This window comes from Schistocerca cancellata, chromosome 12, assembly GCF_023864275.1.
Source record: "Schistocerca cancellata isolate TAMUIC-IGC-003103 chromosome 12, iqSchCanc2.1, whole genome shotgun sequence".
NCBI lineage: Eukaryota > Metazoa > Arthropoda > Insecta > Orthoptera > Acrididae > Schistocerca > Schistocerca cancellata.
The window spans coordinates 100,690,458-100,715,589 of record NC_064637.1 but is presented as its reverse complement, the minus strand read 5'-3'; the positions used below and the strand labels follow the sequence as shown (position 1 = coordinate 100,715,589).

General features: G+C 45.6%; 2 protein-coding genes and 1 non-coding gene across 3 annotated transcripts in view; 1 reads left to right on the top strand and 2 right to left on the bottom strand.

Annotated features, from left to right (window-relative positions):
- LOC126109486 (homeotic protein proboscipedia) overlaps positions 1-8,769 on the bottom strand; it is a 145,934-nt gene extending 137,165 nt beyond the window's left edge. Inside the window, exon 1 of the mRNA XM_049914512.1 lies at positions 8,577-8,769. Within this exon, the coding sequence (XP_049770469.1) occupies positions 8,577-8,769 (193 nt within the window). The remainder of the gene's footprint in view (positions 1-8,576) is intronic.
- An 8,848-nt stretch (positions 8,770-17,617) lies between these two features.
- On the bottom strand, positions 17,618-23,366 carry LOC126109485 (WAS/WASL-interacting protein family member 1-like). The gene is made up of 2 exons (XM_049914511.1): positions 23,165-23,366; positions 17,618-18,249 (listed from the first exon to the last, which is right to left on the bottom strand). The coding sequence occupies exons 1-2, from the start codon at positions 23,364-23,366 to the stop codon at positions 17,618-17,620; spliced, it is 834 nt and encodes a 277-aa protein (XP_049770468.1).
- On the top strand, positions 20,466-20,539 carry Trnat-ugu (transfer RNA threonine (anticodon UGU)). Its single transcript has one exon. It is a non-coding gene; the product is annotated as a tRNA-Thr (tRNA).
- Positions 23,367-25,132: the final 1,766 nt, after the last annotated feature.

Genomic DNA, 25,132 nt, shown 5'->3' with positions numbered 1-25,132 from the left:
CGACGTGGGCTAAGTTAGTTTTGTAGGACTTAGATTAGGACACTAATTTAGGGAACTGCAGCGATTACTTACCTTGCCCAGTGCACTGCCAGGGGCATGCTCTTCGGGTTTAGCTCGTTGAGCCTGGCTATCCCAAGTAGGTTTACATACAACTGGTACCCCTGTGACGCTGCAGGTAATAAGAAATAGTCATAGTAGATTAGTTACGTAATAAGTAGTTAGATCAAATTGCCCATTGTCGTAGTAAACTAACACATTGTCGTAGTTAAACTGTAGCTCACTAACACAATTGTAAAAGCTGCATTGTAATCTTGTCTATGTATAATTAATATGACCCACTAATCATCTTAGAAGGTGGGTTAATATTGTATAATTATTATTGATTAGGAATCATTGCCTATATATGCTGTGTTCGGTTCCCGTCAGATCACCGAAGTTAAGCGCTGTCGGGCTTGGCCGGCACTTGGATGGGTGACCATCCAGGCCGCCATGCACTCAGCCTTCGGGGTGCACTCAGCCTCGTGATGCCAATTGAGGAGCTACTCGACCGAATAGCATCGGCTTCGGTCAAGAATACCATCGTACCATCGTAAGAACCAGGAGAGCGGTGTGCTGACCCCACACCCCTCCTATCCGCATCCTGATCTGAGGATGACACGGCGGTAGGATGGTCCCGGTAGGCCACTTTTGGCCTGAAGATGGAGTAATATATATATATACACACCACCGCCCACCGCGACAATGGATGCCGCCTGGTGGCGTTTCGGACACATGACGCGGTAACAAAACTATGTAAGCGGAGCAGACATGGACAGAGGGCCACACCAGCGAAGATATGGGCTGCAAATGGGAAAATGCACTGAGATAAGCGACAATGACAAAGGGCAGATTTTTATTACGCAGCACCTGTGAACGAATACCTCAAAAATGACGAAGCTGCTCGAATGTTCACGTGCTACTGTCGTGAGCATCTACGGAAAGAGGTAAAAGGACAGTTGCAACTAGGTGCTAAGTGGTTGGGCGTCTACAACTGTTCACAGACCATGGAGTTCAGATGCTTGTCTATTCTGTAAAGTAAGATAGATGGTGATCTGTGGCATCTCTGTCGAAAGAGCACAATGCTGGTGCGAGCACAAGTGTTTCGCAATACACCGTTCATCCTACATAGTTGAGCATGGAGCTCCGCAGCAGACCACCCATGCGTTTTCACATGCCGACCCAACGACACCGTCAGTTACGATTAAAGTCCCCACGGGACCATCGGAATTCGACCGTCGGTCAATGGAAACGTGTCGCCTCTTCGTGAGAATCACTTGCTACTCTAGATCGATGGTCGTCTCCACAAACGCCGCCATCGAGGTGAACGGCGGCTCGAAACATGCAGCACGCCACGGACGAAGACTGGTGTGAGCAGTACGAGGTGCATTCAAGTTCTAAGGACTCCGATTTTTTTTGTCCAGACTGGAAAGAGAAAGAAACATGCGCATTGTTTTAAAATGAGTCCACATTCATTGTCAATACGTCCCAGAGATGGCAGCACCGTACGGCAGATGGAATTTTACCGCCAGCGGCGAGAATGAGAACTGTTTTAAATACTTAAAATGGTGACGTTTTCCTTACTTGAACAGTGTGCAATCATTCGTTTTCTGAATTTGCGTAGTGTGAAACCAATTGAAACTCATCGACAGTTGAAGGAGACATGTGGTGATGGAGTTATTGATGTGTCGAAAGTGCGTTCGTGGGTGCGACAGTTTAATGAAGGCAGAACATCGTGTGACAACAAACCAAAACAACCTCAGGCTCGCACAAGCCGGTCTGACGACATGATCGAAAAAGTGGAGAGAATTGTTTTGGGGGATCGCCGATGACTGTCGAACAGATTGCCTCCAGAGTTGGCATTTCTGTGGTTTCTGTGCACACAATCCTGCATGACGACTTGAAAATGCGAAAAGTGTCATTCAGGTGGGTGCCACGAACACACGGCTGCCCGTGTGGCATGTGGCCAAGCAATGTTGACGCGCAACGACAGCACGAATAGGACTTTCTTTTTTTTTTCGGTTGTGACAATGGATGAGACGTGGATGCCATTTTTCAATCCAGAAACAAAGCGCCAGTCAGCTCAATGGAAGCATACAGATTCACCGCCACCAAAAAAATTTCGGGTAACCGCCAGTGCTGAAAAAATGATGGTGTCCATGTTCTGGGACGGCGTGGGCGTAATCCTTACCCATTGCGTTCCAAAGGGCACTACGGTAACAGGTGCATCCTATGAAAATGTTTTGAAGAACAAATTCCTTCCTGCACTGCAACAGAAACGTCCGGGAATGGCTGCGCATGTGCTGTTTCACCAAGACAACGCACCCGCACATTGAGCTAAGGTTACGCAACAGTTTCTTCGTGATAACAACTTTTAGTGATTCCTCATGCTCCCTACTCACCTGACCTGGCTCCTAGTGACTTTTGGCTTTTTCCAACAGTGAAAGACACTCTCCGTGGCCGCACATTCACCAGCCGTGCTGCTATTGCCTCAGCGATTTTCCAGTGGTCAAAACAGACTCCTAAAGAAGCCTTCGCCGCTGCCGTGGAATCATGGCGTTAGCGTTGTGAAAAATGTGTACGTCTGCAGGGCGATTACGTCGAGAAGTAACGCCAGTTTCATCGATTTCGGGTGAGTAGTTAATTAGAAAAAAAATCGGAGGCCTTAGAACTTGAATGCACCTCGTATTATGGTACGGGAGACATTCTACTGCGCTTGCATGAGAACTGTGGTAGAAATCGAAGACACGCTGACAGCTGTGAACCACCTGCATCCCTTCATGCTTGATGTCCTCCCGGACGGCGATATCGTCTTTCAGCAGTGTAATGTCCGTGTATCGGAGCCAGAACCGTGCTACAATGGTTTGAGGAGCGTTATAGTGAACTCATGTTGACCATCACCACCTACGCTGATCAGCGAACCATTATTTACGCGAATTACATGACCTGTGCTTAGACATCTAATGCCACATACCTCCAAAAACCTACCAACGAACTGTCGGAGCCTTGACATGCAGAATCAGTCATGTATTTCGTTCCAAAGATAGACAAACAAGCCATTATCAGGTGGTTATAATGTTTTGGTGCATCGGTGTATATTCTTTCATTAAGGGGAGCCGGAGGTGGTCAAATCCAAAAAATTACGATTTTTGTTTTGCTACCGAAAATTAATTGGAACATTCCTCTTTAATGTAAACTTTGAATTATTGTTCTACTCGCCCTATAAGTGGAGTTATTACCATTTTCCCCCACGCCTGCAGAGGAAATGGGCGACCGCTGAATGCATGTAACACCCTCTCGTGACTTCCTGGCGAACTGCTTAGGATTTTCTCGGCCTGTTACGCATACAGCGCCTTATGTTACGCATACAGCGAGCGTGCAGAGGTTGGCTACATTGTTTTCTGTGACAAATGAAGCGCTAAGAGCGCGGAACATCGTCTCTTTGCTGTTTACCATTTCGGCTTCGCAGGCTCAAACAAACTTTGGGTTCAAGTAAGCTCAGTGATGGAAAGACAATAGGAGGGAGAGGTAGGCTTACTGATGAGGTGATTGAACGTCTACAGAGATACTATGGGTACGCTATAAGGCAAAATACTAGTAATGTTAGTGACATGCGAAAAGCAGTGTGGGCATACTGCCTCTTCCAATGAATACCCTACATCTACATCTACATCTACATCCATACTCCGCAAGCCACCTGATGGTGTGTGGCGGAAGGTACCTTCAGTACCTCTATCGGTTCTCCCTTCTATTCCAGTCTCGTATTGTTCGTGGAAAGAAGGATTGTCTGTATGCCTCTGTGTGGGCTCTAATCTCTCTGATACCCTCAACACAGCCTGTGCCCAAAAGATTCCTGGTGCAAATATAATGCAAAAAAGGACTATGATCACAAACATGGTTTGCCAGCAGCTGTGATAAATGCAATAAAACCAATTTTTCATGACCTAGCACAGCCAGAATTGTTACACAAATGTCTACACGGAAAGACGCAGAATCCGAATGAGAGTGTAAACAATTTGATTTGGAAAGTGATTCCTAAAAGGGTGTATGTAAGCATAAAAACACTGCACTTTGGCATTTATGATGCAATAGCAACCTACAACCAAGGGAACAGTGTGAAGTGTGAAGTTCTGAAGGCATTAGGATTTACAGCTGGGGTGAACACTGTACGAGCACTAAGAAATATTGACAGAGAAAGGATAAGAGGAGCAGAAAGAAGAGAAAGGCATATGAAGTATAATGGAACAACAGGCCAGAAAAGAAGACAGAAGAGGAAGCTTTTGGAGGACGAAGAAGAAGACCCTGATAATCCATCCTATAGTGCAGGAATGTATTGACAAACTTTGATAGCCATTTCTCGTAAATTAGAATTTTTCGAATATAAGGAATATTTTCTCAAAATCCACTCAAGCTAGAGAGATGAAATTTTTATACAGCACTCCTAGTGGTCAAACTTACATTGTGACACAGCCATTTGGCAATATGTTCAGTAGTTTCATTTCAGTTTAATTATAAAGTAATTATTTGTAAAGAAATTTGGGGCATTAATAAAAAAAATAATTGGAAGGAAACTAGAAACGATACTCCAAAATCCCTCTGTCATAACTGCAATACTAAACCACTCTATATGTAAAAAAAAATTCAAATTTTTCTATTTGGTAGTTTATTCATAAATGATCCTCAAACTTAGTGATTTTAACATGGGCAGCATAGGCACCTCCGGCTCCCCTTAAAGGTAGGGTTTTAAAACTACCATAGGCTATTGTAGACTTTCATTAATAAGTGTAGACTATGGTATGTTTAGCCCGCCGGGTTGGCCATGCGGTCTAGCGCACGGCTTTCCAGGCGGGAAGGAGCGCCTGGTCCACGGCACGAATCTGCCCGGCGGACTTGTGTCGAGGTCCGGTGAATCGGCCAGTATGTGGATGGTTTTTAGGCGGTTTTCCATCTGCCTCGGCGAATGCGGGCTGGTTCCCCTTATTCCGCCTTATTACACTATGTCAGCAATTGCTGCGCAAACAAGTTCTCCACGTATGCGTACACCACCATTACTCTACGACGCAAACATAGGGGTTACACTCGTCTGGTGTGAGACGTTCCCTGGGGGGTTGACCGGGGGCCGAACCGTACAATAACCCTGTGTTCGGTGTGGGGCGGCGGAGGGGTGAAGTGGACTGTGGTAGTCGTCGTGGGGTTGTGGACCACTGTGGCTGCGGCGGGGATGGAGCCTCTCCGTCGTTTCTAGGTCCCCGGTTACAATGCAATACAATGGTATGCTTGCTTATGATGGTAATCATTACCCTCTGGTAATTTTCCTAATAGCTTTGGTCAGTTGAGGTTAAATCCGCACTACCTGTATAATAGGTGTGCTGCATACCTGTCGGACGTTACCTAATAACTTTCGCTTTCTCTGTATATGCGATCAGTGTCTTACTAGATTCCCCCAAAAACAGCAAGTGGTGAACTACCTAGAAACGGAGTGAGGTTATATAAAGGGCTGGGTAACCTATGGAACATTTTTGCTCTATATAACCGGCCGGAGTGGCCGAGCGGTTCTAGGCGCTACAGTCTGGAACCGCGCGACCGCTACGGTCGCAGGTTCGAATCTTGCCTCGCGCATGGATGTGTGTGATGTCCTTAGGTTAGTTAGGTTTACGTAGTTCTAAGTTCTAGGGGACTGATGACCTCAGAAGTTAAGTCCCATAGTGCTCAGAGCCATATGAACCATTTTTTTGCTCTGTATAGTTATCCTCTAGTCCTTTACCTAAAACTAAACAGTATTTATAGCGAAATTGAGATTGTCAGTGTTTAATCCAGGCTTTATTCGACAATTGTTGATTTGTAACGTCAAGCAGACAGATGTTGGAGTAAGAATTTTAAAAATACGGATTTATCATATAGCGCTACAAAAAGCAATTTCATCAACAAAAAGCTAAAATAAAATAAAATAAACACAAAACAAAAATATCTCCGACTTTGCTTCAATACTTCGTCGAACGTTTATAAAATATGTTTGTAGTATTCACAGACAGCTTCCGCATTTATCGATAGTAAAAGTTTCATGATGAACTACGTACTATTGAGTACAAAATAACAATAACTACATATGTTTGTGCGTGTAAACTGCACTTGCATCCAAAGTGGGTGCTTTGGTTACATAAAAGTGCAAAAGTTATGCGATCAGCTAATTTTTAATTACTTATAAAGTGCAATTTATTTTCTGTAAGGATATAAAACACACAATCTACTAACAATGAAAATAAAAGAAACCAGAAATCTATTCCCAGAGTATCTCTTACACATTGATTTATGTTTCTTTCCCTACCATCACTACCAATACGTACATCTACATCTACATCTACATCTACATCCATACTCCGCAAGCCACCTGATGGTGTGTGGCGGAGGGTACCTTCAGTACCTCTATCGGTTCTCCCTTCTATTCCAGTCTCGTATTGTTCGTGGAAAGAAGGATTGTCGGTATGCCTCTGTGTGGGCTCTAATCTCTCTGATTTTATCCTCATGGTCTCTTCGCGAGATATACGTAGGAGGGAGCAATATACTCTTCGGTGAAGGTATGTTCTCGAAACTTTGACAAAAGCCCGTACCGAGCTACTGAGAGTCTCTCCTGCAGAGTCTTCCACTGGTGTTTATCTATCATCTCCGTAACGCTTTCGCGATTACTAAATGATCCTGTAACGAAGCGCGCTGCTCTCCGTTGGATCTTCTCTATGTCTTGTATCAACCCTATCTGGTACGGATCCCACACTGCTGAGAAGTATTCAAGCAGTGGGCGAACAAGCGTACTGTAACCTACTTCCTTTGTTTTCGGATTGCATTTCCTTAGGATTCGTCCAATGAATCTCAGTCTGGCATCTGCTTTACCGACAATCAACATTATATGATCATTCCATTTTAAATCACTCCTAATGCGTACTCCCAGATAATTTATGGTATTAACTGCTTCCAGTTGCTGACCTGCTATTTTGTAGCTAAATGATAAAGGATCTATCTTTCTGTGTATTCGCAGCACATTACACTTGTCTACATTGAGATTCAGTTGCCATTCCGTGCACCATGCGTCAATTCGCTGCAGATCCTCCTGCATTTCAGTACAATTTTCCATTGTTACAACCTCTCGATACACCACAGCATCATCTGCAAAAAGCCTCAGTGAACTTCCGATGTCATCCACAAGGTCATTTATGTATATTGTGAATAGCAACGGTCCTATGACACTCCCCTGCGGCACACCTGAAATTATTCTTACTTCGGAAGACTTCTCTCCATTGAGAATGACATGCTGCGTTCTGTTATCTAGGAACTCCTCAATCCAATCACACAATTGGTCTGATAGTCCATATGCTCTTACTTTGTTCATTAAACGACTGTGGGGAACTGTATCGAAGAACACTACAGGGAAACTTTAGAGAATCGGCATCTGAAGCTGACTGCAGAACGATCCTACTGCCGCCAACATACATTTTGCGTAGAGACCACGAAGATAAGGTACGAGAAATTTGGGCTCATATGACAGGTTCTGAGGCATCAAGGGATCACCAATTTAGTATTGTTTGGAAGCTTGGAAGGTAAAAGAGGGAGACCAAATGAAGAATATAGTAAGCAGATTCAGAAGGATGTAGGTTGCTGTCGTTACTCTGAGATGAAGAAGCTTGCACAGGATTGAGTAGCACGGAGAGCTGCATCAAAGCAGTCTCTGGACTGAACGCCACAACAACAACGGAGGCATATAGACTGTCGTTTTTCCTTCGCTCTCTTCCCTGGCACAGGAAAGGAAACGACTAGTTGTGGTAAAGGGTACCCTCCGCCACGCACCGTACGGTGGCTTGCAGAGTACGTATGTACATGTAGTTGTATTGCGAAGGCTATGTCTGTCATTCTTCCCGCGCTCCAACAAGTGAATGACACGGGAAGTAACCCTAATGCATGACACAATGAAAAGTACCCTCCGCCACGCTCTTCACAGTGGTTTGCAGACTGTAGATTTAGGTGTAGGTCTAGGGGAGACACTTGCCCAGAGCTCGGTGGTTAAGTAGTTGGAGAGGCGGAGTAGTACAGGGTACCCTCCGCCACGCACCGTACGGTCGCTTGCAGAGTACGTGTGTACATGTAGTTGTATTGCGAAGGCTATGTCTGTCATTCTTACCGCGCTCCAACAAGTGAATGACACGGAAAGTAACTGTAATACGTGGCACAATGAAAAGCACCCTCCGCCACGCTTTTCTCAGTGGTTTGCAGACTGTAGATTTAGGTGTAGGTCTAGAGAAGACACCTGCACAGAGCTCGGTGGTTAAGTAGTTGGAGAGGCGGAGCGCATCAGCATGAAGTGCGACCCTGTCCCCCCTCCCCTCTCCTACGCCCCCCCCCCCGCCCCTCGGACACGCGGCTAGCTAGCTGCCGCCTCCTCCCTGCCGCCTTCCATCACGTGCGCGCCCGAAGAGGCGGGTGCGAGGTTTTTGCTTATCGCCGTAGCGACGGACGACTATCGATCGAGGTATCGTTCGCGTCGCCGCTCCTACTGTGTCTCCCTGGGGGAGTATTAGCGGCGGTGGCGGCCGGGGCGGCGGCGGGGGCGGAGGGGGTGGTGGAGTTTGGGGCGGTGAAGTGGCAAGCCGCCGGGGGCGAAGGCGCTGCCACCGGCTGATGCACGGCTGCCGGCGGAACGACGTCTCTCTCTCTATATATACAAGTGTTTAGCGCACAGTTTACCATCTCTAACTTCGTTTTCCTTCGCCGTACAATTTTGTCACTTCATGTATTCCACCCAATTCGAATCAAGAACAGTTGCCAGCATGAGTAAATTATAAGTAGTTATCCTCGCAGTAGTGAAGCAGTCTTCCAGTCCAGAATGTATACCAGTTAGGTTCTTCTCAGAGCATGCAACAGCTCCATACTTAACAATCATATACATCTACATCTACATGGATACTCTGCAAATCACATTTAAGTGCCGGGCAGAGGGTTCATCGAACCACCTTCACAATTTTCTATTATTCCAGTCTCATACGGGAGAGAGTGTCACAGAAATGATACAGCATTTCGGGTGGAAATAATTAAAAGAAAGGAGTTCTTCGTTGCGACGGGATCTTCTCACGAAATTCCAATCACCAGCTTACTCCTCCGAATGCGAAAATATTTTGTTGACACCGATCTACATACGGAGGAACGATCACCACGATAAAATAAGGGAAATCAGAGCTCTTACGGAAAGATATAGGGGTTCATTCTTTCTGCGCGCTATAAGAGATTGGAATAACAGAAAATTGTGAAGGTGGTTCGATGAACCCTCTGCCAGGCATTCAAATGTGATTTGCAGAGTATCCATGTAGATGTAGATATGCCCGTGGTAAGAATGAACACCTATATCTTTCCGTACGAGCTCTGATTTTCCTTATTTTATCGTGGTGATCGTTTCTCCCTATGTAGGTCGGCGTCAACAAAATATTTTCGCTTTGGGAGGAGAAAGTTGGTGATTGGAATTTCGTGAGGAGATTCCGTCGCAATGAAAAACGCCTTTCTTTTAATGATGTCCAGCCCAAATCCTGTATTGTTTCAGTGACACTCTCTCCCATATTTCGCGATAATACAAAACGTGCTGCCCTTCTTTGAACTTTGTCGATGCGCTCCGTCAGTCCTATCTGGTAAGGATCCCACACCGCGCAGCAGTATTCTAAAAGAGGACGGACAAGCGAAGTGTAGGCAGTCTCCTTAGTAGACCTGTTACATTTCGTAAGAGTCCTTGCAAATAAAACACAATCTTTGATTATGTGTTCCTTAAGTTATCCGTAATTGTAATTCCTAGGTATTTAGTTGAATTATAGCCTTTCGACTAAACTGATTTATCGTGTAACCGATCTTTAACTGATTCCTTTTAGCACTCATGTGCATGACCTCACTCTTTTTGTTATTTAGGGTTAACTGCCAAGTTTCGCACCATTCAGACATCGTTTCTAAATCGTTTTTCAATTTCTTTTAATCTTCTGATGACTTTATTAGTCAATAAACGACAGCCTCATCTGCAAACAACCTAAGACGGCTGCTCAGATTGTGTCCCATATCGTTTATGTAGATAAGGAACACCAAAGGGCCTATAACTCTATCTATGCGAACGCCAGATACCACTTCTGTTTTACACGATGACTTTCCGTCAGTTACTACGAACTGTGACCTCTCTGACGGGAAGTCACAAACCCAGTCACATAACTGAGACGATATTCCATAAGCACGCAATTTCACTATAAGCCGCTTGTGTGGTACAGTATCAAAAGACTTCCTGAAATCCAGAAATACGGAATCTATCTGAAATCCCTTGTCAATAGCACTCAACACTTTATGCGAATAAAGAGCTAGTTGAGTTTCACAAGAAGGGTATTTCCAAACCCACGTTGACTTTTTGTCAATAGACCGTTTCCTTCGAGGTAGTTCATAATGTTCCAACACAATTTATGATCCAGAATCCTGCTGCATATCGACGTTAACGACACCGGCCTGTAATTAAGTGGACTACTCCTACTCTTGAATTATTGGTGTTACCTGTCCAACTTTCCAGTCTTTGAGTACGCATCTTTCGTCGAGCGAACGGTTGGATTAGATTGTTAAGTATGGAGCTATTGCATCAGCATACTCTGAAAGGAACCTAATTGGTATACAGTCTAGACCAGAAGACTTGCTTTTATTAAGTGATTTAAGTTGCTTCACGACTCCGAGGATATTTACTTCTACGTTACTCATGTTGGCGGGCTGTTCTTGATTCGAATTCTGGAATATTTACTTCGTCTTCTCTTGTGAAGGCATTTCGGAAGAAAATGGTTCAAATGGCTCAGAGCACTATGGGACTCAACATCTGAGGTCATAAGTCCCCTAGAACTACTTAAACCTAACAACCGAAGGGCATCACACACATCCATGCCTGAGACAGGATTCGAACCTGCTACCGTAGCGGTCGCGTGGTTCCAGACTGAATCGCCTAGAACCGCTCGGCCACTTCAGCCGGCATTTCGGAAGACTGTGTTTAGTAACTCTGCTTTGGCAGCATTGTCTATGATAGTATCTCCATTGCTATCGCCCAGAGAGGGCATTGATCGTTTCTTGCCGCTAACATACTTCACATACTACCAGACTGTCTTCGGATTTTCTTCCAGGTCCAAATGGTTCAAATAGCTCTGAGCAGTATGGGACGTCGTCAGTCCCCTAGAACTTAGAACTACTTAAACCAAACTAACCTGAGGACATCACACACATCCTTGCCCGAGGCAGGATTCGACCCTGCGACCGTAGCGGTCGCGCGGTTCCAGACTGAAGTGCCTAGAACCTCTCGGCCCCAACGGCTGGCCTTTCTCCCACGTTTCGAGACAAAGTTTCGTTGTGGAAACTATTATAAGCATATCGCATTGAAGTCCACGCTAAATCCCGAGCTTCTGCAAAAGATTGCAATCTTGGGGATTTTCCGTCTTTTTAAATGTGGCATGTCTGTTTCGTTGTTTCTGCAACAGTGTTCTGAGCCGTTTTGTGTACCAAGGAGGATCAGCTCCGACGTTTATTTTTGGAGGATTTGGGGGTTACAATATTCAGTCTCGCTACGACAACCCTTTGTTCACTAATACCTGTGTCCGTTTTGATACTCATTATTAACTCAGGGTTATTTGTTGTTAAAAGGTCAAGTGTGTTTTCACAACCGGTCGGTTGACGAAAAATCCGTACCTAATGACTGGAAGTTGCACAGGTCACCACAATATTCAAGAAAGACAACCCTCTCACATACAGGCCCGTATCATTAACGTCGATATGCAGCAGAATTTTGGAACATATATTGTTTTCCAATATTATGAATTAACTTGAAGAGAACTGTCTATTGACACATAGTCAACACATATTTAGAAAACATCGTTCTTGTGAAACACAACTAGCTCTTTACACACAAAGTGTTGAGTGCTGTTGACTAGGAATTTCAAACTGTCTCAGTATTTTTAGATTTCCAGAAGACTTTTTTAACACTGTACCTCACAAGTGACTGCTGTTACTTATCTATGTAGACGATTTAGGAGATAATCTGAGCAACCATCTTAGGTTCTTTGCAGATGATGCTGTCGTTCATCAAAACAAATTGCAAAACGATTTATAAAAGATATCTGTATGGTATGAAAATTCGCAGTTTATCCTAAATAATGAAAAGTGTGAGGTCATCCACTTAAACATCGTTCACAAGATAAATCAATCAAATCCGAAATACTTACGAATTACTATTATTAACAACTTAAATTGAAAAGTAAGCAAAGAAAACGTTGTAGGGGAAGGCGAACCAAAGACTGCGATTTACGAACGTTGGAACTTTAATAGTGGCAACTATTTATTTACAGCTCGTACAAAATAGATACGTGTTTCAAGGTTTTACTGACCTTCAAAGTAGCCACCAGCAATGCGTATAAACCGTTGCCAGCGATGTGGAAGCCGTAGGACACTCTTGGCAGTGCCAGTTGTGTTGACAGTTCGAGCGGCGCGGCCTATTGCCCGACGAATTTTTAGCAGTTCTGGTGCGAATGCTGTGAGGTGTTCAGTTTACAAATCGAGTTGAAATCAAGGGAGTGCAGTATGTGGTATAGCACTTAGCAGCCCCATCAGTCAAACAAATCAGTAAAAGCTTGCACTGTAAGTGCTTGAACATTGTCCAGCGAAATGATGGTCAGGTCCTGCAAAAAGCGTCATCAGTTCTATCTCTATCTATCTCTATGCTGTTCATTTTTAGAACAAAACCTGCGACCAGCTTAGAGATACAAGTGAAGAACGAATAATACTGCGCCGGTCACACGCCGAAAGATATCAGAATAAAATACTATGTGTTTTTTTTTTCCAGTCTTCTCACTGGCTTGAAGCAGCCTGCCACAAATTCCTCTCCCGTGCCAACCTCTTCATCTCAGAGCAGAAATTCCACCCTGCGTCCTCAATTATTTGCTGTATATATTCAAGTCTCTAACTTTCTCTACAGTTTTTACCCTCTGCAGCTGCCTGTAACAAATTATTCCCTGATGTCTTAACAGATGTCCTTCCATCCTGTCCCTCCTTCTTGTCAGTGTTTTCCATATATTTCTTTCCTCGCAGATTCTGCGGAGAATCTCCTCATAATTATAATTCCACCTAAGTTTCACTATTTTTCTGTTGCACCACATCTCAAATGCACCGATTCTCCTTCGTACCGGTTGTCCCACAATCCATGTTTCACTACCATACAATGCTGTTCTGCAAACGTACATTCTCAGAAATTTCTTCCTCAAATTAAAGCCCATATTTGATATCTCTTAGCCAGGAAAGTCCTCTTAGCTAGAGCTAGTCTGCTTCTGATGGGTAATTTTACTACCTATGTAGCAGAACCCTTTAAGTTCATCCACTTCCTCACCATCATTTCTACTGCTACTCCTCATTACTTTGGTCTTTCTTCGATTTACTCTAATCTATGGGTCAAATGGCTCTGAAAATTATGGGACTTAACATCTGACATCATCAGTCCCCTAGAACTTAGAACTGCTTCAACCTAACACACATCCATGCCCGTGGCAGGATTCGAACCTGCGACCGTAGCGGTCGCGCGGTTCCAGACTGTAGCGCCTAGAACCGCTCGGCCACCCCGGCCGGATTACTCTAATCCATATCCTACACTCAGTGGATCATTCCATTCAGCAGATCTTATAATTCTTCTTCATATGCACTGAAGATAGCAATGGCATCATCGAATCTTATGTATCACATCCTTTCGCCTTAAATTTCAATTCCACTTTTTAACCTTTCTTTTATTTCCATCATTGCTTCCTCCATGTATAGATTTAACATCAGGAACGAAACACTGTATCCGTGTCTTACATCCATTTTAATCGGAGCACTTCGTTCTGGCAGAAACCATCAAGCTAACTGCCAAATTTTGAGGCACTCCTGATCTGGGCAAAACGAACAAAGAATTAGCTTCGCTCTAACGGCAATGGAATTCTCTTGCGGTGTTACTGGACGCGAGGCCCTGACTGGAATAATTTTCAGTCGACTGGTTCCATCTGACAGCACCTCGGCGACGTGCGCGTCGATCAAGATGAGATGGAAACGACCCCATCGGCAATCGAACGCTGGACACCAGGGTGTAAAGGCAGCAACGCTAGTTCACCACCGGCTGCCGACTTCGCTCTGATATGGGGTATTCACAACTGTAGCTGAAATTTTTCATTAGGAATAGATCCGCACCAGGTTTACTGGACAAAGCATTTATTTGGATAAAATCGTACACACGACCCGAGTTTCAGGATGTGAATCCCATCGTCAGGATATATATATATATATATATATATATATATATATATATATATATATATATATACTGGTACGTCTTTCTCGTACACATTTAAATATAACCTGATGTTTACATTCGAAAAGGCCTGTTAACGTTAAGGGGAGGTTTACTATCTTTTGGTTCAAAAAATCGATTTTTTTTAATTGCATTTTTTGATCCATAAAAGTGTTTAGAATCCACCGCTGAAACGGTTTTTCCGAATACGGAACGGAAATGTTTGTTATTCGCGGTGGAACAAAAAAAAAAAAAAATACACCTGCCTGAAATCGGCCTTTTTACGCAGCAGTTTTTTTCTTTCGGAGGATGAGTTCTTGTACCGGTTCTTGGGAGGAACTACACAAAAAATTCAAATGAAAGTTTGAACGCGTGTGTTTGGAAGTTAGCCCCCAAGCATCTGCATTCCGGTGCGAAAACTGTGGAGATTGCGGGTTTCCTGGCAGTGAGTAGCTTCAACGAAGGGTATTCAGTAATTCTGAAGACCATGACAACGATGGACGTCAGCTTGGGACTCTATTCGACGCAGTTCGCCAAGCATTCGGACGACCACCAGATTCAAGCGGCCAAAAACCGCTTGTCACCGGCCGTACGGGCGGCTCTGGAGCAGCGCATGATGGCCCAGATCGAGCAGAACGCCCTCTATGAGGAAGAGGAAGGACTAGTTTATGGACCCGGAAAAGCAGATTGAACGTAAGTTAATATTGCATTTATGTAGAGTCAAAACTTCAAACGCGTTTTTCTCGAAATGACTTTTTTTTATCGCGCGGTATGATACCTTCAAATCTCCCGAACCGATTGACATGATTCTTTGTTTCCGATGAAGCTAAGTAAATTGTCTAGGAGATGTACCACTTTTACTCTGGTCCATCAACTATAAACATTTTTACTTGGCCGACGAAATTGAAAAATCGATGGAAAAACCCCTATTTTTTCAAATGGCCGCCATTTTGTTTCCTGTGGTCCAAATAACTTAAAGAGAGGTACAACTCCTATACTTCGCTAACGTCAACTCAATTTTGATTTCAGACGAGCCGGCTGACCTGTGACATACCACGCGTGGAAGTCTACATCGAAATTTTGTTTCGTTCCAACGGCACTTCCGCTTTTGCTCTTCGACATTTCCGGTCGAAAAAATTCCAGTTTGTAGAGGAAATATCAATAAACATTTTCACTAAATTTGGCATTGATATGTATAACACATCGCGAAAAAAAATTCTCAAAGAACATGCTTTTTTCGAGAAAAAGATAGTAAACCTCCCCTTACGTAATGTAGAATCCCTTGCTTGTCTTTCGTAGCGCCTGAAGATGATATTTACGTCCTGAACCTCGGGTCGTTTTGTAAGTAGGCTGTTTAGGTTCTTATATTGGTAACGCCACCGCCACGTAGCGCTCTGCATGAAAATCACTGGCTGTGCTGTGTGCAGTCTGTGGCTGGTTGGCATTGTTGTAATATTCGCTATTGTAGTGCTGGGCAGTTGGCTGTTAACAGCGCGTAGCGTTGCGCAGTTGGAGGTGAGCCGCCAGCAGTGGTGGATGTGGGGAGAGAGATGGCGGAGTTTTGAGAGCGGATGATCTGGACGTGTGTCCATCAGAGACAGTAAATTTGCAAGACTGGATGTCATGAACTGATATATATTATGACTTTTGAACACTATTAAATACATTGTTTGTTCTCTATCAAAGTCTTTCATTTGCTAACTATGCCTATCAGTAGTTAGTGCCTTCAGTAGTTTGAATCTTTTATTTAGCTGGCAGTAGTGGCGCTCGCTGTATTGCAGTAGTTCGAGTGACGAAGATTTTGTGAGGTAAGTTATTTGTGAAAGGTATAGGTTATTGTTAGTCAGGGCCATTCTTTTCTAGGGATTATTGAAAGTCCGATTGCGTTGCTCTAAAACTATTGTGTGTCAGTTTAGTGTTGATCAGAATAGGTAAAGAGCGAAATGTGTGAGTACGTTCTGTTTTGCTCAGCTGTTTGAATATCAAATAACGCAAGGGGTTAATCAGCACAGTCATTCTTAAATTTTTCTAAGGGGACGTTTCAGTGTGTACGGTTTTTTACGCCGGCGGGAGAACCCCCAATCTGCAGTGCTTGTGGCGTCCAGATTACTGTCCGCCACATTTTACTTGACTGTCGTTTATTCTCTGACCAGAGGGCGGTGGTTTCCTTGCCACCGGATTTGCCCTCTACATTGCAAGACGAGGCAACGACTGTGGTTAAGGTCTTACGGTTTTGTGCCCTGTCCAATTTGTTGCCTCGGATTTTAGGGAGAGGATTTTAATGTGCTGCTGGGTGACTGGCTCACCCAGGTTTTAGGTAAGAGCTCCGCCAGTCACGTTTACCTACTTGTTTCACTTCGATTTCTGTTCTCTTTTCCTTGTGTTTCCTTTCCTTTTTTAGTGTGTTTCTTCTCCTCTTGTTTTGCCTCTGTATGTGAGGATTTGGAACTGCGTCAGGTCTGTGTCTTTTAGCCGTTCTCCTTGTTCGCTGTCCCGTCTTCGTGCCTTCACCGCACGTGTTCCTGTTTCTATGCGTTTGGGCGCTGATGACGACGCTGTTTAGCGCCCGAAAATCTTAAGCCGGCCAGTGTGGCCGTGCGGTTAAAGGCGCTTCAGTCTGGAACCGCGTGACTGCTACAGTCGCAGGTTCGAATCCTGCCTCGGGCATGGATGTGTGTGATGTCCTTAGGTTAGTTAGGTTTAATAAGTTCTAAGTTCTAGGCGACTGATGATCTTAGAAGTTAAGTCGCATAGTGCTCAGAGCCATTTGAACCATTTTTTTTTTAAATCTTAAACCACACACACACACACACACACACACACACACACACACACACTTATCCAAATGAAGGATTTGTCAAGTACGACCGGAGAAAAACAGAGTAAAGTGTACATCAAATAGATTCTGATCTAAAGGGGAATGTGAAGTGTTTTGGTTCAAATGGCTCTGAGCACTATGGGACAACTTCTGAGGTCATCAGTAGCCTAGAACTTAGAACTAGGTAAACCTAACTAACGTAAGGACATCACACACATCCATGCCCGAGGCAGGATTCGAACCTGCGACCGTAGCGGTCGCTCGGTTCCAGAGTGTAGCGCCTAGAACCGCTCGGCCACTCCGACCGGCGAAGTGTTTATGGGAGCGCTATTATGGCCTTCACTGTTCCCGCACATACTGCCGAGCCATTAACCTCGGCAGTGTCGGCGTTGCGGTTCACAGTGCGCGGTCAGCCACCCTGCTCAGCTGACAGGCGGCGGTGGCTCCAGACCCTCCAGAAACTGTCCCAGCCGCGATATATTCTCCAGGCGGGGCCCGTTTACGTCTGGGCGCACACCGCTGCGTGCGCAAGTCGCCACCGTTGTCCGGGGCGGGCGAGGAATGTCGGGGCCCAGGCAAGAAGGGGGTGGTCTCGGGTTGGGGGCGGCTGCGGGGGCGGCGGTGGCCGCGCACGTGCAGGAAGTGACCGGCCGCGGAAGGAAGCGCCCATTAATAACCTCTGTCTCCAGTAAAAGGGGCGCCGGGACCGCCTCAAAAGAGTTAACCCGGCGCCGCGCAGATGTGTTTAGGAAGGAGCGGTGAACCTCCCTCGCGGGGGCGGCGGGGGTGGAGCCGGCCGGCCGCGTGATGTATGCCCTGCGGTCAGCCGCCGGCCGCCGTGTCCATTCCGGCGCCTTGTTTTTGCCGCGCGCGACGGAGCTCATTAACGCCGGCGAGAAAGCGCGGGACCCGGGAAGGACCCTTGTGGGACCCCAGGCTGCGCGCCGCCCTTCTTCTCCTCCTCGGGTGTCTCCGCCGCCGCCGCCGCCGCCCGCGCCGCCCCCGGACAACCGCAAACCCGTGTCGGCTCCCTCGGCGAGACGACAAACGGGCCCTAATGTGACACCTCACAACTCACGGCGCACTGCTTGCCGGCCTGACCCCGCAGGGCATAACTCACCGCGCGCGCGCCAGCCCGGCTGGCGGCGCCAGAATGTGGGCTGCGTATATCTCTCTCACGTCCCGCTTATTAAACTGCGCTTTGCGCGCCCGGACGCTGGTCGCCCAGGCCTGCGGAACGCGTCCCTTCTCCCAGCAGTCCGCTCATCCCATCTCTAAAGCTACAGAAGTCCTGAAGAGAGACTTTGATTTCATCCACAGTGGATCAGAGGTCGTGGTTGTCAATTTCAATGTTAAAAATATATCGGCTCATCCACTTGTTTATAGTGTAAAACACTAAGATTGACGCGTTTCGGAAGTCAAGCTTCCATCATCAGAATAATAAAAAGTAAAAGAACCTGTTAAAACTCGCTAAAATGGAACATGCACCAGGTACAATAAAATTGATAGTAAAATTATCAATTTCTGGAGACGTTCAGCAAGAATATCAAGACGAGAAAGAATAAGAAATGAAGTAATCAGAGACAAGATGAAATGTAAAAATTCAATTATTGATTTCATCGAGCACAAACAACTTAAATGGTATGGACACATCAGACGAATGGAACAGGAAAGGTTACCAAAATGCATAATCGACTGGGTACCAATTGGAAGAAGAAAAAGGGGACGACCACCTGATACATGGAAACAGGGAGTTCAGTCAGCAATGAGGAAGAACAACATTCCTGAAGATTTATGGACAAATAGAGAAGAGTGGAGAACAATAATTAGTAACTTACTGTAATCTAGAATAGGTGCTGGAAAAATGTACTCACATTGTAAATCCAGAATAATAAAAAATAAAAATTATCAATAGTAGTGATTCTCCAGCAGAAATAGGTTCCCACTCAATGGTCTGAAGATGACCGCAGTAGTGGTCGAAACCGGTCACCTTAATAAATAAATCGTGATCAAGACCGTTTTTAATAGTAAATATTTGTAACTCATTGATCACTGCCACTCCCATAATGTATTCAAAAGTAACCAAATGTTCAGAATTGCTACAGAGTGGCTCTAGGAACACTCTTCAGAGTTTAAACACTTCCTCTGGCCACCAAACTGCTCAGACATGAACATTATTTAGCGTATCTGGGATGCCTTGCAATGTGTTGTTCAGAATAGATCTCCACCCCGTCCTACTCTTACGGATTAATGGACAGCTCTGCAGGAGTCATGGTGTCATTTCCCTCCAGCACTACTTCAGACATAAGTCTAGTCCACGCGACGTCGTGTCGCGGCACTTCTGCGTGCTTGCGGGGGCCCTACACGATGTTAGACAGGTGTACCAGTTTCTTTGGCCCTTCACTATATAAATGTTGCAGTTTCTTCTGAATGAGTCAATACCTTCAACGACAAATCCCCTCACGGAATGTATGAGCCTCTCCCTATGCACAGTCGTTGTTCTAGCTGGTTTGCTGTACTTCCGTACTCACCAGTGATTTCCTCCACTGTTTTCATGCGATTTTTTTGCCTCTGCAATGCTCGATGATCCCTGTTCGTCAATACATGAGATTCACCTCATCTTGGTTTGACTGTGGTTACCCCTCCGCTTTTCCACTTCACCAGTTGTTTACTTGAACAGCTTCAGAGGAGTTGAAATGTCTCTGCAGAATTTGTCATCCAAGTGGCATCCAATGATTAGTCCACTACCTAAGTCATTGAGCTCTCCTGACCGACGTCTTCTGCTGTTAACTGCTTCTCTACCGACAACACAATAATACCTGCTTGTACTTGTGGGTCCCCCTCTCAAGACATTAAGAGGTCAATTGCGCAATACATAGTATGAAATGATAATTGAATGGACACCCTAGCTGCAAACAGGCGTTGATGTACTTCATTGGGGACATGTTTGCAGCTAGGGTGTCCATTCAATTATCATTTCATTTCTAGCAAAGCTGCATGGTCATCCACGGTAACTCTTCTTTCGGGAACTGATACTACCGACATATATAGTTAAAATATGGCTTCCCGGCCATTGACCTTCTTGTGCGAACGCACACGCTATGCCCGAACTCGTACGGGACTTGGTAGATTAATCTGCAACGAGTAATGAGTATGATGGGCAAACATCTATTAGGCGCACTAAGAATGTAGTGGTGTGGACATGTTGGGAATGTGGATCTCACGGGGAGCGTGCAAGGGATAAGTCCCTGCAGACGCACTATCCTCTGTGCCCGGGTGGCTCAGATGGATACAGCGTCTGCCATGTAAGCAGGAGATCCCGGGTTCGAGTCCCGATCCGGGCACACATTTTCAACATGTCCCCAATGAAGTACATCAACGCCTGTTTGCAGCTAGCATGTCCATTCAATTATCATTTCACTTCCAGCAAAGCTGCATGGTCATCCACGGTAACTGTTCTTTCTGGAACTGATACTACCGACATATATCATTACATAGTAGTAGCCTGATATTTTTGACCAGATAGTTGTGGTGTAATTTCCAGTGCTGACGATAATTTTTGCCGACAAGTGACGAACTGCACGCAGTCTAAGCTGTAATTCACCTTACATGGCATTCTGGCACAGCTACAGTTTACTATTGATTTCACACCTCACTCTGCTGAATTGCTCTGAGAAGGCAGTTTTGCTTATTTCTCCGCTGCGCAGATGGCTATTTGAAGAAGCATCCTGTGGTGCTGAGAAAGTACACTACTGGCCATTAAATTTGCTACATCAGCAAGAATTGCAGATGATAAACGGGTATTCAAGTGGACAAAAATATTATACTAGAACTGACATGTGATTACAAAATGGTTCAAATGGCTCTGAGCACTATGGGACTTAACATCTGAGGTCATCACTCCCCTAGAACTTAGAACTATTTAAACCTAAGTATCCTAAGGACATCACACACATCCATGCCCGAAGCATGATTCGAACTTGTGACCATAGCGGTCGCGCGGCTCCAGACTGTAGCGTCTAGAACCGCTCGGCCACTCCGGCCGGCACATGTGATTACATTTTCAAATAATTTGGGTGCATAGATCCTGAGAAATCAGTATCCAGAACAACCACCTCTGGCCGTAATAACGACCTTGATACGCCTGGGCATTGAGTCAAACAGAGCTTGGATGGCATCTACAGGTACAGCTGCCCATGCAGTTTCAACACGATACCACAGTTCATCAAGAGTAGTGACTGGCGTATTGTGACGAGCCAGTTGCTCGGCCACCATTGACCAGACGTTTTCAATTGGTGAGAGATCAGGAGAATGTGCTGGCTAGGGCAGCACTCTAACATTTTCTATACCTAGAAAGGCCCGTACTGTGCCTGCAACATGCGGTCGTGCATTATCCTGCTGAAATGCAGGGTTTCGCAGGGATCGAATGACGGGTAGAGCCACGGGTTGTAACACATGTGAAATGAACCGTTCACTGTTCGAAGTGCCGTCAATGTGAACAGGAGGTGACCGAGACATGTAACCAATGGCACTCCATACCATCACGCCAGTATGGCGATCACGAATATACGCTTCCAATGTGCGTTCACCGCGATGTCCCCAAACACGGTTGCGACCATCATGATGCTGTAAACAGAACCTGGATTCATCCGAAAAAACGACGTTTTGCCATTCGTGCACCCAGGTTCGTCGTTGAGTACACCATCGCAGGCGCTCCTGTCTGTCATGCAGCGTCACGGGTAACCGTAGCCGTGGTCTCCGAGCTGATAGCCCGTGCTGTTGCAAACGTCGTCGAACTGTTGGTGCAGATGGTTGTTGTCTTGCCAACGTCCTCATCTGCTGACTCATGGTTAGAGTCGTGGCTGCACGATCCGTTACAGCCACGCGGATAAGATGCCCGTCATCTCGACTGCTAGTGATACGAGGCGGTTGGGATCCAGCACGGCATTCCGTATTAACATTCTGAACCCACCGATTCCATATTCTGCCAACAGTGATTGGATATCGACCAACGCGAGCAGCAATGTCGCGATACGATAAACCGCAATCGCCCGCATCTCGTGGTCGTGCGGTAGCGTTCTCGCTTCCCACGCCCGGGTTCCCGGGTTCGATTCCCGGCGGGGTCCGGGATTTTCTCTGGCTCGTGATGGCTGGGTGTTGTGTGCTGTCCTTAGGTTAGTTAGGTTTAGTAGTTCTAAGTTCTAGGGGACTGATGACCATAGATGTTAAGTCCCATAGTGCTCAGAGCCATTTGAACCATTTTTGATAAACCGCAATCGCGATAGGCTACAATCCGACCTTTATCAAAGTCGGAAACGTGATGGTACGCATTTCTCCTCCTTACACGAGGCATCACAACAACGTTTCACCAGGCAACGCCGGTCAACTGCTGTCTGTGTATGAGAAATCGGTTGGAAACTTTCCTCATGTCAGCACGTTGTAGGTGTCGCCACCGGCGCCAACCTTGTGTGAATGCTCTGAAAAGCTAATCATTTGCATATCACAGCATCTTCTTCCTGTCGGTTAAATTTCACGTTTCTAGGACGTCATCTTCGTGGTCTAGATATTTTATGGCCAGTAGTGTACCTTACGATGAGAAAAGACCACCAACTGCGACAGTCATTACGATTGTTCGAAACTGCTTTTTTTTTCGGACATTTGTCTTCCTGCAGTTTCATTATTATTCCTACAAATTTCCATTCCCACCATTCCATAAATGGTACCCCAAGGTGTGTCATGATGTCGTCTTCCTCCCTCCGCAAGACCCTTATTGTGCATACTTTTCCATTCACACCGGTCTTCCTCTCCTACCTCTGCTTTGCAGATCATCCTGAGGACTGGCTTTTGATCGGAAATTCCCTCCCTCCCCCTTCCACCGACCCTTACCCCTCCACAGTGACACCCCAGAGGAAATAATGTATTTTTGCTGGACGGCTTCCAGAGGTGGTGACGTACGGCGCCACGCCTACTCCTGGAAGAAAGCCCTGTGCCAAAGAAGCCCATTGCCGCCACTCGCGCCAAGGAGTCTCTCTGGGGAATCCCCCAGCTCTGTCGCAGCGCGAGAGCGGGCAGCGGTGGCGTCACTAGCAGGGTTACCAACTCCCGTGTTGGAATTAACTCCCGTGTTGGAATTAACACGGACGCCGCAAACACAGGTCGTTTGAAGCTCATTTCGCTATTCCTTCGTGAAGTCTGCAACAGGTTGTTCATAATGAATGGCACAAGCTGTGGTGAGGTGAAGTGAGTGGCATAACTAACAAACATTAGTAGGATGGGTAGATCAGGTGACATACGATATTAGGTTCAAAAGGCTCTGAGCACTATGGGACTAAACTCCTGAGGTCATCAGTCCCCTAAAACGTAGAACTACTTAAACCTAACTAACCTATGGACATCACACACATCCATGCCCAAGACAGGATTCGAACCTGCGACCGTAGCAGACTGCAGCGCCTAGAACCGCTCGGCCGCACCGGCCGGCGCTAACTGAACAGACAGAACGTATAACAGACTTATTTGTATCATAAGGAATGACTCCCAATAGAGTCCCAATTTTCCTACAACGTCGCTATCACCTCGTTGACCCTTCTCCAAGTAGGGTATTTAATTACGCGCCATCTGTTTTCATGAACTGAACGCAGGGTGGTATTATTTCTTAAGTACTCGAATACATAAATTACTTACTTAACAAAGGAAGTGCGCTATTACAACGACCAATTTCAGTCAGACAGCAAGATAATAAAGATGCAAAATCTTGTGTAGTGTGACCAAGAATCAAAAAATAACAATAATGTTCAGTTGACCGTCCTCTGAAAAAAATGTTCAAATGTGTGTGAAATCTTATGGGACTTAACTGCTGAGGTCATCACTCCCTAAGCTTACACACTACTTAACCTAATTTATCCTAAGGTCAAACACACGCACCCATTCCCGAGGGAGGACTCGAATCTCCGCCCTACACCGCCCGTCCTCTGAGTAATTTCACTTTATTTTACTGCGCCTGCTTACGTAGAACGAAAACAAAAGTGTTGCTGTACTGAAGTCGGGCAACAGTGCCTGAACTAATCAGTTGATCCACTAGTATTACTTTAAGAACGCTAGAGCACGAGCCGTTAAGATTATACAGGGAGTTCCAAAAAGGTACGGCCAGACTTTCAGGAAACATTCCTCACACACAAAGAAAGAATATATGTTACGTGGACATGGTCGGGAAACGCTTACTTTCCATGTTAGAGCTCATTTTATTACTTCTCTTCAAATCACATTAATCATGGAATGGAAACACACAGCAACAGAACGTACCAGCGTTACTTCAAACACTTTGTTACAGGAAATGTTCAAAATGTCCTCCGTTAGCGAGGATACATGCATCCACCCTCCGTCGCACGGTACCCCTGATGCGCTGATGCAGCCCTGGAGAATGGCATATTGCATCACAGCCGTCCACAATACGAGCACGAAGAGTCTCTGCATTTGGTACCGGGGTTGCGTAGACAAGAGCTTTCCAATGCCCCCATAAATGAAAGTCAAGAGGGTTAAGGTCAGGAGAGCGTGGAGGCCATGGAATTAGTCTGCCTCTACCAATCCATCGGTCACCGAATCTGTTGTTGAGAAGCGTATGAACACTTCGACTGAAATGTGCAGGAGCTCCATCGTGCATGAACCACATGTTGTGTCGTACTTGTAAAGGCACATGTTCTAGCAGTACAGGTAGAGTATCCCGTATGAAATCATGATAACGTGCTCCATTGAGCGTAGGTGGAAGAACATGGGGCCCAATCAAGACATCACCAACAATGCCAGCCCAAACGTTCACAGAAAATCTGTATTGACGACGTGATTGCACAATTGTGTGCGGATTCTTGTCAGCCCACACATGTTGATTGTGATAAATTACAATTTGATAACGTTGGAATGAAGCCTCATCCGTAAAGAGA

Excerpts from the sequence above, each read along its gene's own strand:
- LOC126109485 (XM_049914511.1), bottom strand. The coding sequence starts at position 23,366 with ATGAGCTTCAAACGACCTGTGTTTGCGGCGTCCGTGTTAATTCCAACA. Across the intron at positions 18,250-23,164 it reads CACAGGGCTTTCTTCCAGGA|GGCCCGTTTGTCGTCTCGCC; the intron begins GTAGGCGTGGCG and ends GTGTCACATTAG.